Source organism: Sturnira hondurensis, unplaced genomic scaffold (assembly GCF_014824575.4).
Source record: "Sturnira hondurensis isolate 20B ecotype Veracruz unplaced genomic scaffold, ASM1482457v3 Scaffold0006957, whole genome shotgun sequence".
Lineage (NCBI taxonomy): Eukaryota > Metazoa > Chordata > Mammalia > Chiroptera > Phyllostomidae > Sturnira > Sturnira hondurensis.
In genome coordinates this window covers 145,058-163,407 of record NW_028079588.1, presented here as the reverse complement: position 1 = coordinate 163,407, position 18,350 = coordinate 145,058, and the positions used below count along the sequence as shown (strand labels likewise).

The following is an 18,350-nucleotide window of genomic DNA, read 5'->3' as shown; positions in this document are numbered from 1 at the left end:
TTTTCTTAGATAAGTCCCTTTAACATTTCATATAATAAGGGCTTGGTGATGATGAACTCCTTGAATTTGATCTTATCTGAGAAGCACTTCATCTGCCCTTCCATTCTAAATGAAAGCTTTGCTGGGTAGAGCAGTCTTGGATGTAGGTCTTTGGATTTCATGACTTGGAATACTTCCTTCCAGCTCCTTCTTGCCTCTAAGGTCTCTTTTGAGAAATCAGCTGACAGTCTGATGGGAACTCCTTTGTAGGTGACTGTCCCCTTATTCCTTGATGCTTCTAGGATTCTCTCCTTCATTTTCATCTTGGCTAATGTAATTATGATTTGCCTTGGTGTGTTCCTTCTTGGATCCAACTTCTTTGGCACTCTCTGAGCTTCCTGGATTTTCTGGAAGTCTGTTTCCTTTGCCAGACTGGGGAAGTTCTCCTTTATTATTTGTTCAAATAAATTTTCCACTCATGGCTGTTTCTTTTCCCCTTCTGGTACCTCTATAATTTGGATGTTGGAACGTTTAAAGATATCCTGGAGGTTCCTAAGCCTCTCCTCATTTTTTTAAATTCTTGTAACTTTACTTTTTCCTGTTTGGTCATTTCTTTGTTCCTTCTGGTCCATTCCCTTGATTTGAGTCCCAGTTTCCTTTCCATCACTATTGGTTTCTTGTGCATTTCCCTTCATTTCAACTAGTTTAGCCTTCATTTGTTCCTCAAATTTGTGACTATAATCAACCAGTTCTGTTAGCATCCTGATAAACAGTGTCTTGAATTGTGCATCTGAGAGTTTCGCTATTTCCTGGTCACTTAGAGTTATCGGCTCTGGGGCTTTGAGTTCTTCTTGAGCCATATTTTGGATTGTTCGTGCCAGTTACGTATGAGGAGCAGAGCCCTAGGTGTTCACCAGGGCCGGGCTACCCAGTCGCTGGGTTGTGATGCTGTATGTGGGGGCGGGGCCAAAGGAAGGCAATGGCAAGCACCCTCCGCTTCCTCCCGCTGCCACTGCGAGCCGCGCAGTTTGCCCCACTGCGCGCGAATGGGCCTCGTGACCTGTCCCACTGCTCACAAATGTGCAACTGCAGTCAGCCACTGCTGGGTTCATTGCTGGGGGCTGCGCGGTCCGTCTCACTTCTCACTCCCACCACCCCAAGCCCTCATTGGGTCCGCCAGCGCTACCCCAGATGCCTGGGCGCCTGGGGTCGGGGGATCCTTCCTGCCCAACCCTGCTCCACTGCTGGCTCCGCCCCTCTTACCGGTCAGGTAGAACGATTTGTTGTTGTTGGACTTACGTGTAGTTCAGTTTTCTGTTCTTTTGGCTGCATCTTTGTTCTCCAAACCTTTGTTGTATTCAAACTTGGTTGTGGGAGAAGGCACAGTGTTTCCACCTATGCCTCCATCTTGGCGGAAGTCCAGATGGTTTTACTAGTGAATTTTGTGAAATACTCAGAGAAGATTTAATATCTAAACTTTTCAAACTATTCCAGAAATTTGAAGGAGAAGCAATACTTCCTAACTCCTTTTATGAGGCCAGCATTACCCTGATAACAAAACCTGGCAAGAATAACACAAAATTAGAAAAGTACTGACCAGTACCTCTAATGAATAAAAATGTGAAACTCCTAAACCACTAGCAAATCAAATACAACAATAGATTTTAAAAAATACATCTTGATCAAATAGGGTTCACTCCAGAGCTACCAGGATGGTTCAAAATACACAAACAGTCCATATGACATACCACATCAACAAAGTAAAAGATAAAAATCCTATGATTATCTCAATAGATTCAGAAAAAGCATTTCACAAAATGTAACATCAATTTATCATTAAAACAATAAAAGAGGTATAGATGGAAAGTACTTCAACATGATAAAGTCCATGTATGACAGATCCTCAGCCAGTATACTAACTGGTAAAAAACTGAAAGCTTTTCCTCCAAGATGAGGAACAAGACAAGGATATCAACTCTTGCTACTGTTATTCAAGAGAAAGAAATGAAAGACATATAAATGAAACACATCTAAAAACACAGAAGTAAAATCGTCACATTTTGCAAATGACATCATTCTTTATGTAGAACACCCTAAGGACCACCAAATAGCTCTTAGAAACAATAAACAATTCCAATAAAGTTATAGGATACAAAATCAGTGTACAAAAATGCATTACATTTCTATATACTCAAAATGAAATTTCAAAAAAGAAATGAAAATCAATTCCTTTTGTGATTGCAAATAAAAGGAATAAAATGCCTAGGAATAAACTTAACAAACGTGAAGAATCTAAACCCTGAAAACTACAGGGCATTACTAAAATAAATTGAAGAAGATACACCAAAAAATAGAAAGTTATTCCATGTTCATGAATTTGAAGAATCAGCATGGTTTAAATGACCGTATTACCCAAAGCAATTTACAGATTTAATGTAATCTCCATCAAAATTTCACTTACATTTTTAAAAAAATAGAATAAAAAACCAATCAGATTTACCTGGAACCACAAAAGACCATGAATAGCCAAAGCAATCCTCAGATTTTAAAAAAAGAGGTATCACAATCCCTGACTTCAAATTGTACTACATAGCAACAATAATCAAATAGCATGGCATTGACAGAAAAACATACAGACCATGGGAATAGAATTGAAAGCCCAGAAATAAACAACATATATGTGGGCAAATAATTTTCAACAAAGGTGACAAAATATACAATGAAAAAAAGAATGACTCTTCAATAAATGATGCTGGGAAATTGGAAAGCCACATGCAAAAAATAAAATGACTTCTATTTTTCACCATTCACAAAAATTGACTCAAAATGTGTTAAAGACCTAAAATTAAAACCTGAAACAATGAAATATGTAAAAGAAAACATAAGTACTAAATTTATGGATCTTGGTCTTAATGATGTTTATGAATTTGATCCCAAAGGCAAGGGAAATAAAAGCAGTGGGTCTATATGAATAAATGAATGAATGGGTCTATATAAAACTAAAAAGCTTCTGCACAGCACAAGAAACCATCAGCAAAACAAAAAGGCAGCCAATCAAATGGAAGGAGATATTTGTAAACAGTACTTTTGATAAGGGGTTAATATCCAAAGTACATAAAGAACTCATACAACTCAACAACAACAAATTAACCCAATTAAAAAATAGGCAGAGGACTTGAATAGACACTTCTCCCAAGAAGACATACAAATGGCCAACAGATATATGAAAAGATGCTCAATTTTACTAGCTATTAGGAAAATGCAAATCAAAACCACAACAAGATGCCATTTCACATCTGTTAGAATGGCTGTTATCAACAAGACAAGAAATAACATTTGTTAGGTTAAAAAGGAGTATAAAAAGGGACCCTCATTCACTGCTGGTGGAAATATATATTGGTACAGCCACTGTGGAAAACATGGAGGTTCCTCAAAAAATTTATAAGAGTAGAGTTATTATGCGACCCAGCAACCCATCTTCTGTGTATCAACCCTAAAAATTTGAAAACATTTGTAAAGATGTACCCCTTTGTTCCCTGCACCATTATCACAGTGCCCCAGACATAAAAACAACTGACTTGTCCTTCAACAGATGATTGGCTATAGAAGATGTAGTAAACATCCATATGTAGTAACAATCCATATATACAATGGATTGTTACTCAGCTGTAAAAAAGATGAAAATTCAGTCATTTGTGACAACATTGATGGATCTTGAGAATATACAAAGTGAAATAAGACAGAAAAATACGATTTCACTCATGTGGGGTGTGAAACTGAAAGCAGCAAATGAATAAACAAAACAAATGAAAACTCAGACTATAGTAAATTCCAGAATGGTGGTTACCAGAGGAGTAGAGCGAGATACTAAAGGGTAAAATGGGGTCAAGTATATGGTGATAGAAGGAGGCTTGACTTTGAATGGTGAACGTAAAGTGCAACATATAGATGATGTATTACAGAATTGTGAACTTGAAACCTACATAATTTTATTAACTAGTGGCACCCAAATTTTTAAAAACATAAAAATATTTACTTTATATAAACTTTCTAGCTCTAGGAAAGAAAAAAGATTGATACATTTTACTTTGTTGTATGCTCTTTGTATTTTGGGTTGCTATCAGCATGACCAGGGTTGTTAGGATTTTTTAATTGATTTTATTTTTAATTTTTCACAAAAAGAATAACAGCACAGAGGATTCCATTTTTGTTTAGGTCCTGAAATATTTCATCTTAAACTCTTTGTTAGCTGTGTGTCATTATGAATACAATATAGTGCAGTAAGTTAAATATGTAAAATGAAAAAATGAAGTTTTAAGAAAAAGAATAGATTTGTGAAATATTACTGTCCCAATGTTTTCTGTTTGACCTGATACTGATGAACAAGTTGTGTGACTTGTTCAGCTCCATCTATGGAAAGGAGTTGGCCTCTTTAAGCTCTGAACTTTTGAAGAGCATAGTTATTAGTTGTTGTATAATCACTTGTTTCATATGATGGGTTTTAGCCTTCACCTTTAAATCATAGATGAAATTAAGCAAAGATTATGAAAACATTCAGATCAAACAAAATAAGGCATAATCACAAAGAAACTATTAAATTAGAATTTCTCTTTTTTACTAGAAGAAAAAAATAAGTACTTAATGGTAACCTTTACTGACAAAATTGTAACTTTCTTCTAGGTCAGAGGTTGGCAGACTTTTCCTTTGAAGGGCCAGTCAGTGAATATTTTAGACCTTGTGCAGTTTCTGTCACATATTATTATTTTTCTTTTTTAAAAGCAACTTTTAACATGTAAAAATTGTTGTTAGCTCCTGGGTTATACAAACAGTGCAGGACTGGATTTTGGCAGTAGCTTGCCACCCCCCACCGTATGTGATCCACTGGAAAATACCACTTAAACTTGTTCCACTCAGAAACCTAAACAGGAATCCAGCAGGGAATATTAGTTATTTGTTAAGAGAAATAGGTGTTGGTATTATATCAAATATCATCTTTGATCTCTATTGAAAGTAATATAGCTCAGATTAAAACAAGAAAACAGCCTTGACTGGTGTGGCTCAGCGGATTGAGCACTCACCTGCAAACAAAAGGTCTCCAATTTGATTCTCAGTCAGGACACATGCCTGGGTGCTTGGGCCCCTGTGAGAGGCAACCAGTCGATATATCTCACACATTGATGTTACTCTCCCTTCCTCTCTCTCTAAAAGTGAATAAATAAAATCTTTAAAAAAAAACAAACAAACAAGAAAACAGTATTAAAAAATAGGCATTTAATAAAACCCAGTACCCATTTATGATCAAAACTCTCAGCAAAGTGGAAATAGAGGGAACATACCTCAGTGTATTAAAGGCCATATATGACAAACCCACAGCCAATATGTCATACTCAACAGGCAGAAACTAAGAGTTTTCCTTAAGATTAGGAACAAGATAGGGATGTCTGCTTTTATCACCCTTATTCAACATAGTACTGGAAGTCTTAGCCACAGCAATCAGACAAAAAGAAGAAGAAAAAGGCATTGAAATTGAAAGAAAGAAGTAAAATTGTCATTATTTGCAGATGACATGATGCTGTACCTAGAGAACCTCAAAGATTCCACAAAAAGACTATTAGAACTGATAAATGAATTCAGTAAAGTAGCAGGATACATAATAGATATCCAGTAGTCAGTTGTATTTTTATACATCAGTAATAAAGTATCAGAAAGAGAAACTAAGAAAACAATCCCATTTCCTATTACATTAAAAAAAAAAACTAAGAATAAATTTAACTAAGATGTAAAAGACCTGTACTTGGGAAATTATAAGACACTGAAGAAAGAAATTGAAGAAGATACAAAAAAGTGGAAGTACTTACCACCTTCATTAGATAGAAAGCATTAACATCATTAAAATATCCATACTACCCAACACAATCTATATATTCAACACAACTCCTATCAAGAGACCACTGGCATATTTCATAGAAAAGAATAAATATTCCAAAATTTATGGGGAACCACAAAAGACCCAGAGTAGTCACAACGGTCTTGAAAAAGAACAAAATTGAAGGAACTAAGCTACCTGATACCAAACTATACTACAAGGCCATAGTAATCAAAATAGCACAATACTGGCATAAAAACAGATATAGATCAATGGAACAGAATAGAGAGCCCAGAAATAAACCCGTGCCTATTTGGTCAGTTAACATTTGACAAAGGAGGCAAGGCCATACAATGGGGTAAAGACACTTTGTTCAATAAATAGTGTTGGGAAAATTGGACAGATACATGTAAAAAAGAAACAAAAGAACATTTTTTATACCATACACAAGAAAAATGAATTAAAGACCTAAATGTTAGACCTGAAACCATAAAAATTCCCGAAGAAAACAGGAAGTAAAATCTCAGATATTTCTAGTAGCATTATTTTTTCTGCTATAGCTCATCAGGCAAGGGAAACAAAAGAAAACAAATGACTACAGCAAACTAAAAAGTTTTTGCACAGCAAAGGAAACATCAACAAGATAATAATACAACCCACTGAATGGGAGAACATGTTTGCCAATGATACATCTGATAAGAGGCTAATATCCAAAATTTATAAAGAACTTACATAACTCAACACACACAAAAAAGCAATTTTAAAAAATGGGCAAAGGACCTAAATAGACATTTCTCCAAAGAGGACATGCAGATGGCCAATAGACATGAAAAGATACTCAATATCACTAATTATTAGAGAAATGCAAGTTAAAAAACCACAATGGGCCCAGCTGGAGTAGCTCCATGGATTGAGCGCAGGGTTGCGGGTCAGTTCCCAGCAGGGGACACAGGAGGGGCAACCATACATTGATATTTATATCCCTCCTTCCCTCTAAAGATAAATAAAATCTTTTAATAAAAAGGAAACCACAATGAGATACCACTTCACAGCCATCAGAATGGCTATCATTGATAAATTGATGAACGACAAATGTAGGAGAAAATATGGAGAAAAGGGAACCTTCATGTACTGTTGGTGGGGATGCACACTGGTGCAGTCACTGCAGAAAACTATGCAACTTTCTCTAAAAATTAAAAATGGAATTGCCTTACGACCAGCAGTTGTACTTAAGGGTATATATATGAGGAAACCCAAAACACTAATTTGAAAGAGTAGTTCACTTATATGTTCATTGCAGTGCTATTTACAATAGCCAAGATTTGGAAGTAGCCCAGGTGTTCATTAGTAGATGAGTGGATAAAAAAGCAGTGGTACATTTACACAAAGGAATATTACTCAGAAAAAAGAAGGAAACCTTAGCTTTTCTAACAGCCTGAATGGACCTGGAGAGTATTATGCTGTGTGAAATAAGACAGATACCATATGATTTCACTTATATGTGAAATCTAATGAACAAAACAAAATAGAAACAGACTCATAGATACAGAGAACAGGCTGACAGCTGTCAGAGGGGAGGGAGTTTGGGGTACTGGGTTAAAAAGGTGGAGGGATTAAGCAAAAAAAAAAAAAAACTTGTAGACACAGACAATAGTATGACGATTACCAGAGAGAAGCAGGATAGGGGGATAGATGTAAGTTTAATAGGAAGGAAAATGGTAACAGAAGACTTAATTTTGGGTGGTGAATATATAATACAATATACAGATAAAGTATTATGACAAAATTGTACACTTGAAACATATAATTTTATTAACCAATGTCACCCCAATAAATTGAGAAAAAATTTTAAATAAATAAAACAAGCAAACAGTGCTCTGTATATGAAATTTACATTCACTAAAGCCAAATAAATATTTGGCAACAGAAATTTTAACTTAGGGACCATAAAATTTAAATGACCCCTGAAATTTCATCTAAGATTTTATATACCTTCACTTTTCTGTGAAGTAGTTCAAGACAACCAAACCATTCAAGATTCATCTATGTTGTACTGTTGATAGATTTCATCACAGCCTCAAAGATTTATGTGACCCCAAAGGCTAATAACCCACTGCCAAAGTACTTGTAATCAGTAAGTCCATCCCTTTTGGTTTTATGTCTATTGGTGACAATATAGTGTGGTCATACTGTGTAGCTGTAGTGATTGGTGAGGGAAGTGGGGTTGGTTGGTCAGTGTAGATCTTCAGGGGATTTCCATCTTTGGTGATTAAGTAGCTGTGCACCTTGTGGACAACACAATTGCTTAGAGGTGGCCACTGCAACAAACTTCTACAAGGGGCTTAATTGTAGTTACTGTCAGTTTTTATGGTCAGTGGCATTTACACAACTGTTTTCATCTCATTTGTTTTCTTCAAGCCACCTTGAGTTCTTTTTAAAAGTGCACCAGATGACTGAGGTAGATTTTGTTTTTCTTAAATTTTAAAATACACATAAAATTTACCTTCTTAATTAATTTAAAGTGTGTAGTTCAGTGGCATTAAACACATCCACATTGTTGTGCTGCCATTACCACTATCCACCCACAGAACTCATCTTGCAAAACTAAAATTCAGTGTTCAATAAATGGTAATTCCCCATTGTCCCGCCCCAACACCGTGACAACTACCTTACAGTTCCTTTCTCTAAATTTTACTATTTTAGGTACCTCATTTAAGTGGAATCACAATAGTATTTGTCCTTTTGTGTTTGACTTATTTTTTGCTTAGCATATGTCCTCAAGATTCATCCATGTTGTAGTATGTATCAGAATTTCCTTCCTTTTTAAAGCTGAATAATATCTCGTATTTATAGACTATGTTTTGCTTATTTATCCATCTTTGGGCACATGTTTTTTTTCTATCTTTTGGCTATTGTGAATAATACTGCCATCAACATGAGTGTGCATTTTCTCTTCAAGTACCTCCTTCACTTCAGGGGGTCTTATACCCACAAGTAGAATTCCTGGATCACATAGTGATTTCATTTTCAATGTTTTCGAGAAACCAACATACTATTTTCTATAGCAACCATACAACTTTGTGTTCCTACCAATAGTGCATAAGATTCCAATTTTTCCACATCCCCACCAACTCTGGGTTCTGTGGGTTTGGTTTTGTTTTGTTTTTTTGATAGTAGATATATCCTAATGGGTGTGAGGTGCTATCTCCTTATACTTTTGGATTGTATTTCCCTGATGATTAGTGTTCTGGAGCATATTGTAATATGCTTATTGACCACTTGTATATCTTTGTTGGAGAAATGTCTGCTCAAGTGCTTTTGCTCAGTTTTTAAAAAAAGAAATTTATTTGCTTATTTTAGTGAGCTGTACATACATAGCATAACTTTTATCATGTTAATTATCTTCAAGTGTGTGGTTCAGTGGCATTAAGTACTTTCACATTGTTCTGTAGTCACTCTCTAGAACTTCCATCTTGCAAAACTGGGACTCTGTACCCATTGAACCAAGTACCCATTTGAGTTTTTTTCTTTTTGTTGTTGTTATTGTTGGTGTTGTTCAAGTACAATTGTCTCCATTTTCCCCATACCACTCCTCCACCCCACCCCGCCTATCCCCATCTCCCATCTTCTGTCTTAACCACTTTGGCTTTGTCTATGTGTCCTTTATACATGTTCTGGTGACCCTTCCCATGTCTCCCCCATTACTCCCTCCTCCCTCCCCTTTGGTTACTGTCAGTTTGTTCTTTATTTGAATGTCTGATTATATGTTGCTTGTTTGTTTGTTTTGTTGATTAGGTTCTACTTATAGGTGAGATCATACGGTATTTGTCTTTCACCAATTGGCTTATTTCACTTAGCATAATGTTCTCTGGTTCCATCCATACTGTTGCAGATGGTAGAAGCCCCTTCTTTCTTTCTTCTGTGCAGTATTCCGTTGTGTAAATGTACCACAGTTTTTTCATCCACTCATTTACTGATGGGCACTTAGGCTGTTTCCAATGGTTGGCTATTGTAAATTGTGCTGCTATGAACATTGGAGTGCATAGGTTCTTTTGGATTGGTATTTTAGGGTTCTTAGGATATAATCCTAGCAGTGGAATTGCTGGGTCAAAAGGCAGTTTCATTTTTAGTTTTCTGAGAAAATTCCATATTGTTTCCCACAGAGGTTACACCATTCTGCATTCCTATAAGCAGTGCACTAGAGTTTCCTTTTCCCCACAACCTCACCAGCACTTATTGTTTGTTGATTTTGTTTATGATGGCCTTCTAACAGGTGCGAAGTGGTATCTCATTGTGACTTTAATTTGCATCTTTCTGATGGTTAGTGATGGCTGAGCATCCTTTCTTATGTCTCTGGGTTCTCTATATGTTCTCCTTAGAGAAGTATCTGTTCAGGTCCTTTGCCCATTTTTTCACTGGATTGTTTGTCTTCCTGGAGTGGAGTTGTGTGAGTTCTTCATATATTTTGGAGATCAAACCCTTGTCCCAAAGCAATATATAGATGCAACGCAATCCCTATTAAAATACGAATGACATATTTCATAACTGTCGAACAAACATTTCAGAAATTTATATGGAACCATAAATAATCCCGAATATTTGCAACAGTTTTGAAAAAGAAGAACAAAGTAGGAGGGATCACAATATCTGGTATCAAACTATATTACAAGGCCACAGTAATCAAAACAGCCTGGTGCTGGCATAAGAACAGACACATAGATCAGTGGAACACAATAGAGAGCCCAGAAATAAACCCATGTCCCTATGGTCTATTAATATTTGACAAAGGGGACAGAAGCATAAAATGGAGTAAAAATAGCTTCTTCAAGCTATTTTTACTCCAAGCTATTTTTTCTTCTTCAACACATGGTGTTGGAAGAACTAGACAGATACATGCAAAAAAATGAAACTCAGAGTTTGGGCAAAGATGGAGGCATAGGTAGAAACCCTTTGCTTCCTTGCATAACTAAAAGGAGGATAACAACCAATCCAAAATCAATAAACAACCAGAACTGCCAGAAAATCAAACTGCATGGAACTCCTACAACCAAGGAATTGAAGAAACAGTCAGCCAGACCAACTAGACCAGTAAGAGGAGGCTGACAGAGAGAACCTGTGGCAAGGCAGCAGACCATGCAGGTGGGTCTGGCTAAAGGGGAAACTGAGACTCAGAGCTGACTGTGGAATGCAGTGGGATAAACTCCCAGTCTCACACAAGCGTTCTCTGGAAAGTGGGGCTAAAGCTGAGCAGGTGAACTGCATTGTTCCCTCTCTGGCTTCTTCCCCACAGACTGTGCCACAACACACAGTAAGGAGGGTTACCCTACCCTAGTGAACACCTAAGGTCCCCCTTCCTTGCAACTTAACAGGTGCACAGAAACAGAAATAGGTCCCAAATGAAAAAAATAGCAAAACTCTGTAAAGAGATTAAGCGATGAGATAGCCAACCTATCTGATGGAGAGTTCAAAGCACTGGTAATCAAAATGCTCGCAGAACTAATTGAGCTTGGTCAAAAAAATGAAAGAACAAACGAAGGATACCCAAAGTGAACCTCAGAGAACCAACTGTGACAGGAAGGAAACCAGGACACAAATCAATGATTTGGAACAAAAAGAAGAAAACAAACATCCAACCAGAACAGAATGAAGAAACAAGAATTCAAAAATGTGAAGACAGGCTGAGGAACCTCTGGGACAACTTTAAACATTCCAATATCCAAATTATAGGGGTGCCAGAAGAAGAACAAGAGAAAGAAATTGAAAACTTATTTAAACAAATAACAGAGAAAAACTTCCCCAATCTGGCAAAGGAAATAGACTTCCAGGAAGTCCAGGAAACTCCAAAGAAGTTGGACCCAAAGAGGAACACACCAAAGCACATCATCATTAAGATGCCCCTGATAAAAAATAGAGAATCTTAAAAGCAGGAAGAGGAAAGGAGACAGTTAACTACAAAGGAGTGCCCATAAAGCTATCAGCTGATTTCTCAAAAGAAACCTTGCAGACAAGAAGACGCTGGAAAGAAGTACTCAAAATCATCAAAGGCAAGGACCTATACCCAAGGTTACTTTATCCAGCAAAGCTATCATTTAGAATGGAAGAGAAGATAAAGTGCTTCCCAGAGGAGGTCAAGTTCATCATCACCAAGCCATTGTTATATGAAATGTTAAAGGGACTTATCTAAGAAATTGAAGATCAAAAACTATGAACAGTAAAATGACAGACTTACAACTATGAACAAATGAACCTAAAATACAGAAAAACAGTGAAGGCAAAAACTAACCAAACAACTAGAACAGGAAGAGAATCAGAGAAATGGACATCACATGGAGCATTTTCAGTGGGGAATGGGAAGGGAAGAATAGGGAGGAAAAGGTGCAGGGAAGAAGAAGCTTAATTGGTAGGCATAAAATAGGCGGGAGGGGTCAAAAATGGTATACGAAAACAGAACTCAGAGAACTTATCTGTACAACCCATGGACATGAACTAAGGTGGGGATGCTGGAGGGTTGGGGGGTACAGGGCAGAGAGGGGATAAAGGCGATAAAATTGGGAAAACTGTAATACTGTAATTAATAAAATATACTTAAAAATAAAGTGAAAGAGTAAGGTCACATTTGAGATGATTTAGGTTCAAAGCTTTCAATTCCAGGGAAGGGGAAGGCAGGGAACTATGGCAGGATGGTCTGACAGAGGCAAATGTGTTGTAACTCTTGTTCCAGAATTTAACGTCAATTTGTGATGGTTTATTTATAAAGTGGGGATGTATCACTTCCCTTATACAATTATCATGAAAATTAAATTATATTGTATATGTAAAATTACTCTTTGTAAAGTGAATGGTAAATGAATTTGGCAAATTAAAAAAAACACTGAAACTTAACCACCAACTTACACCATACACAAAACTAAACTCAAAGTGGATAAAAATACTTTAAATATGAATTGTAACACCATAAAAGTCCTAGAGGAGACCATAGGTAGGAAAATTTCAGACATTCCATGCAGCAGCATTTTCACCTACATGTCCCCTAGAGCAAGGGACATAAAGGAAAGAAGAAACAAATGGGATCTCATCAAAATAAAAGGCTTCTGTATAACTAAAGAAAACATTAGCAAAATGAAAGGAGAACCAACTGTATGAGAAAATATATTTACAAGTGATACCTCAGACAAGGGTTTGATCCCCATTTCCTTTCTTAAAATGGCAAAAATAAAATAAGTTTATTTTTAGTTAGCCTCTGTTGTGTTTTCAATATCTATGTTACAGAAATTTTGAGTTTTACATGGATACTTTGACTAACATTGAACAGGGTTTTCACTTAGTTCATCAATGAAATATTAAATATTCATACATTCTCTTTAGAGATATATAGGATTAATAAATGCCAATCTACTAACAATTGTAGAAAAACATGTGGGAGCTTAAAGCCAGGTGAATTGGGTTGGTGTTTAACTGTTACTTTGCATCTCTCTGATTTTGAATGTATGAGCCATAGCACACTTATGTAAAATGAAGACTAATAGTAAAGGGTCTTAAAAATCTTCATCTGGTAAATATGAGGTCTTATATAAGTCTTAAGAAATGTATATAGGAATTCTTCCATCTTTAACAAACTAGTTTTATTTTGATTATAAACAAGTTCCATTTATTGAAGGTATTAAAGAATTGTTTCTGTGAATAACTTCTACTTTTTATCTACTTATTATGGATTTTGATTAGACTTAATTTGGTGGTTATTTCAATTATATATACAAATATTGAATCATGTTGTGCACCTGAAACTAATGTTATTTGTCAGTTATACCTCATTTTAAAACTGTAAAGAATTGTTTCTGTGACTAACCATTTATTTACTTTTTTATCAAAAGGCATGGCTTTGGGAAGAAGACAAGAATCTGAGATCTGGTGTGAGGAAATATGGAGAAGGAAACTGGTCTAAAATACTGTTACATTATAAATTCAACAATCGAACAAGTGTCATGTTAAAAGACAGATGGAGGACTATGAAGAAGCTAAAACTGATTTGTTCAGACAGTGACGACTGAATATCTAAAAGCATGATAAAAGGACAGTTAAATATTTTGCTCGTCGTGTTTTGTTTGAAACTGGGTGGTCATAGATATATCTTAAAATTTTTGTTTAAAGCATTACAGTATTTTTCTGAGACAGTCATGTAATTAATATGAGGATTTGTGTTATGAATAATATGCTATCATTGTATTCTTTAAGAGCCTTTTACTTGGTAAAATGTACATATGTCAACCCTGATGTTTTCACTACCTTTATCCTCAAATACTGTACCAATTTAAAAAAAATGAAAACCTGGTAATAGAAAAAATATTTCTGCTAACCTATTTTGTGTTTATATGCTGACTTCAACTCCAAAACATCCACATAAAAGTGAACTTTCTAAATCAGTGAATACTAATAGGCCTTATATTCATGGCTTTGATAAAGTAATCACTATGTTTATAGAATGATACAAAGTAATCTTTGCGTTATAACATACTTAAATTTTCCTTTCAGTAGTTTTATGTAAAGGAAAAAACTTTAATAGTAATACCCATAGGACAAAAATTGTACTATTAACAAGATTTGCTTCATGTATAGTTTAGATACATTTGCTTTTTTGATTCCAGTGTGAAAACATTGACAAAGATGTTTTAAATAAGCTTGTTTATAACCTGGTGCCATAATATCATTTTCTTTGACATTGTTAATATATCAACAGTATGCCTCAACAATCTTCTGTAAATGCTTACGTCGATATGAACTATGATCGTTTTCACACTTCTGATAAATACTAAATAAGGTCATATATACCTTACAAGATAATTTTGATTTTTCACCAACATATAATTCTTTATAGAATTGGACAAAAACTAATATAGTCACTTAGCATTTTGAGTTGCATGTACTTTATTTAACAAGTGAAAATACTGATGTAGTTGCATAACTACAGTTATTAGTATTTTGTAATCTGTGTTTGATTTCTCATTCCATTGTACATTACCTCCCCCTTCTTCCTGAATTTGTTGTCCTATACATATAGTAAACAGAAATGTAGGAAATTACTATATGCTTCCTGATTCGGTATTTTTTACATTACTTACTGCCACTGTTTATGGGAGACATTTTGATGGTCAGTGTCAAAGCAAGCATCATGAGCCAAAATGGACCTGTAAAGCCAACTTTCTCATTTCAAACATGCAGTAATGATAGAAATGTAACTTCCAGCCAAGATGGAGACACAGGTAGATACACTGTGCATCCTCACACAACCAAAAGAAGGACAACAAATTTTAAAACAAAAAAACAACCCAAACTGACAGAAAATTGACCTGTATGAAGTCTGACAACCAAGTAGTTGAAGAAGAAATATCCAAACTGGTAGGAAGGGCAGAGATGGGCAACCAGGCAGAAAGGACTCGTGGCAAGGCAGTGCCTGGTGGAGCAGGTGGTCCCACATTTGCACAGAAATAAACTGGGAGGAAAATTGGGGAGCAAGACAGACTGTGCAACCTAGGGTTCCTGAGTGGGAAAATAAAGCCTCAAAACCTCTGACTGGAAAAACTGGTGAGGGTTGTGGTGGCGGGAAAAAACTCCCAGCCTCACAGGAGAGCTTGTTGGAGAGGCCCACAGGGTCCTAGAACATACACAAACCCACCCAGGAATCAACAGCAGAAGGGACCAATTTGCTTCTGGGTAGCAGAAAAAGTGACTGAAGGCTAGCTGACAGCTGAGCAAGAGACATTGTTCCTTCTTGGACCCCTCCCCCACTGACAGCATCATAACACAGCCATTTGGTTTGCCCTGCCCTGGTGAACATCTAAGGCTCTGCCCCTTACTACAAAACAGGCGTGCTGAGACCAAAAAAGTGGCCCAAATGAAAGAACAGATCAAAGCTACTGACAAAATACAACTAAGCAACAAAAGATAAAAAACTTATCAGAAGCACAGTTCAAAACACTGGTAATCACTGCTCACAGAAATGGTTGTGTGTGGTTGCAAAACAGAGGAAAAAGTAAAGGCTATGAAAAGTGAAATAAAGGAAAATGTTCAGGGAACCCACAGTGATGGGAAGGAAACCGGGACTCAACATTTTGGAGCAGAAGGAAGAAGGAAACATTCAACAAGAACAGAATGAAGAAACAAGAATTCAGAAAAGTGAGGGGAGGCTTAGGAACCTCCAGGACATCTTTAAATATTTTAACATCCAAATCATAGGGGTTCCAGAAGGAGAAGAGGACCAAGAAATTGAAAACTTATTTAAACAAGTAATGAAGGAGAACTTCTCCAATCTGGCAAAGGAAATAGACTTCCAGGAAGTCCAGGAAACTCAGAGAGTCCCAAAGAAGTTGGATCCAAGGAAGCATACACCAAGGAACATGGTGATTACATTACCCAAGATTAAAGATAAGGAGAGAATCTTCAATGCAGCAAGAGTAAAGGAGACACTTACCTACAAAGGAGTTCCCGTAAGACTGTCAGCTGGTTTCTCCAAAGAAACCTTGCAGGCAAGAAGGGTCTGGAAAGAAGTATTCCAAGTCATGAAAGGCAAGGACCTACATCCAAAATTACTCTATCCAGCAGTTTTCATTTAGAATGGAAGGGCAGATAAAGTTCTTCCCAGATAAAGTCAAGTTAAAGGAGTTCATCATCACCAAGCCCTTATTGTATGAAATGTTAAATGGACTTGATCTAAGATAAGAACTGTGAACAGTAAAATGACAACAAACTCAAAACTATCAACAACTGAACATAAAGCAAAACAAACTAAGCAAACAACTAGAATAGGAACAGAATCACAGAAATAGAGATCACATGGAGGGTTATCGTGTGGGAGTGGGAGGGAGACAGAGGAGGAAAAGGTACAGAGAATAAGTAGTATAAATGGTAGGTAGAAAAATAGGGAGAGGTTAAGAATAGTATGGGGAATGTAGAAGCTGAAGAACTTATATATATGACCCATGGCCATGAACTAAAGGGGAAGTCATGGTGAGATGGGGGGTATGCAGGGTGGAGGGGAATAAAGGGGAGAAAATATAGTAGCATAATTAATAAAAACTTCTTTTAAATAATCAAATCTAAGTTGTAACTAACTATAAGATGCTCAATTATTTTTATATGCCACTAAAAAAAGATTACTATGGCATGATTCTTATTTAGAATTGTACTGATTAAAAGCTATTTTAGATTTAGTTAAAATGCAGATTTTTATCACATATCTTCTGGAAACAGGCAAAGCAAAATAAAATGGATAATGTGTTTTTAAAACATCTTAAATCTGAATCTTGTGAATTACTTTATTTAATTGAATTTTTTTAGATGATCATAGTTTCACCTGGAGTTTTAAGAAACAATACAGAGGTACCTGGTACACTTCTTCCAGTTTCTCCCAATATTAATGTGTAAACTTAAAGAATAGTGATACAATCCACCAATCTTACTCAGATTTACCCAGTTTTACTTGTACTGTATTTAATTTTAAGTAATTATCATTTGTGTAGGTTTGTGTATTTACCACCACAGGCAAGATACTGATCAGCTTCAATGCCAGTTCACTCCTGTTGCCTCTCATGTCCCTCTTCCGTCATTCCTCTAACCCCTGGCAACCACTAATCTGTCCTCTATTCCTTAGTCATGTAGAAGTTACATATTGACAGCACTGAAATGAAGTAGGAAGCTCCAAAAATCTTTCTATTGAAGCAATTATTCAACTTTAGAAAACTGTTAGAATTGACTTTTGTAACTGGAATCTGATCAAAATCTAAAGCAATCATGGAGTATTATGAAGAAAGACACCACTGAATTTGACAAGATTTTGGTGTTTTTACTTACTCTGCTTATAAGGACAGCAGCAGATCCTGTACTCAGAATTGTGGTTGTTTATTTTGACCTGTTTGGGAATTTAATTCAGAGGCTTGCCTTGGTTTTGCCCCCTCTGAATTCTCAGCCTTAAAACATTACCTATAGCTTGCTACCTGAAGTCAGGGACAGCAGAGAAGGCAAGCAGCCGACTGGAAATCCTACAAAGGAAGATAATGGGGACAAGGGCTCTAAAGGACCAGAGTAAACCAGAGAATCTAGAAGACCTGTACATGCCCAGAATTAGATGCAGTCTCAGAAAAGACCTGTGAGGTTCCTAGGCCTCCACCTTTGAAGGACCTTTTGGGCTTCACATGTGCTGGAGGTGAAGGCTAAGGCAGAGTTAGTAGTAGCCTGGCTAAGCATTGAACAAGCAACCCCAGCTCATAAGCAATTTACAAAGGCAGGAGAATATCTTGTTTTTCTACTTGACCTGAGATATTTAATGACACTAAATGAAATATTCCATGTATTCTTTGCTCTTTTTTAATTATTTTATTGATTATACTATTAGAGTTGTCCCATTTCCCCCCTTTTATTTCCCTCCACCCTGCATACTCCCTCCCACCCACATTCCTCCCCTTTAGTTTATGGCTGTGGGTCATATATATAAGTTCTTTGGCTTCTACATTTT

At 36.3% G+C, this 18,350-nt stretch overlaps 1 protein-coding gene across 3 annotated transcripts in view; it reads left to right on the top strand.

The window, feature by feature from the left end:
- Positions 1 to 14,922, top strand: part of TERF1 (telomeric repeat binding factor 1) — a 48,675-nt gene extending 33,753 nt beyond the window's left edge. For 2 of the 3 annotated variants that reach the window (XM_037050924.1, XM_037050923.1), the window contains one exon: positions 13,717 to 14,922. In XM_037050924.1, the coding sequence (XP_036906819.1) occupies positions 13,717 to 13,893 (177 nt within the window). In that variant the 3' untranslated portion in view covers positions 13,894 to 14,922. The remainder of the gene's footprint in view (positions 1 to 13,716) is intronic. The other variant, XM_037050925.1, reaches the window with a different exon arrangement.
- The last annotated feature ends 3,428 nt before the right edge of the window (positions 14,923 to 18,350 follow it).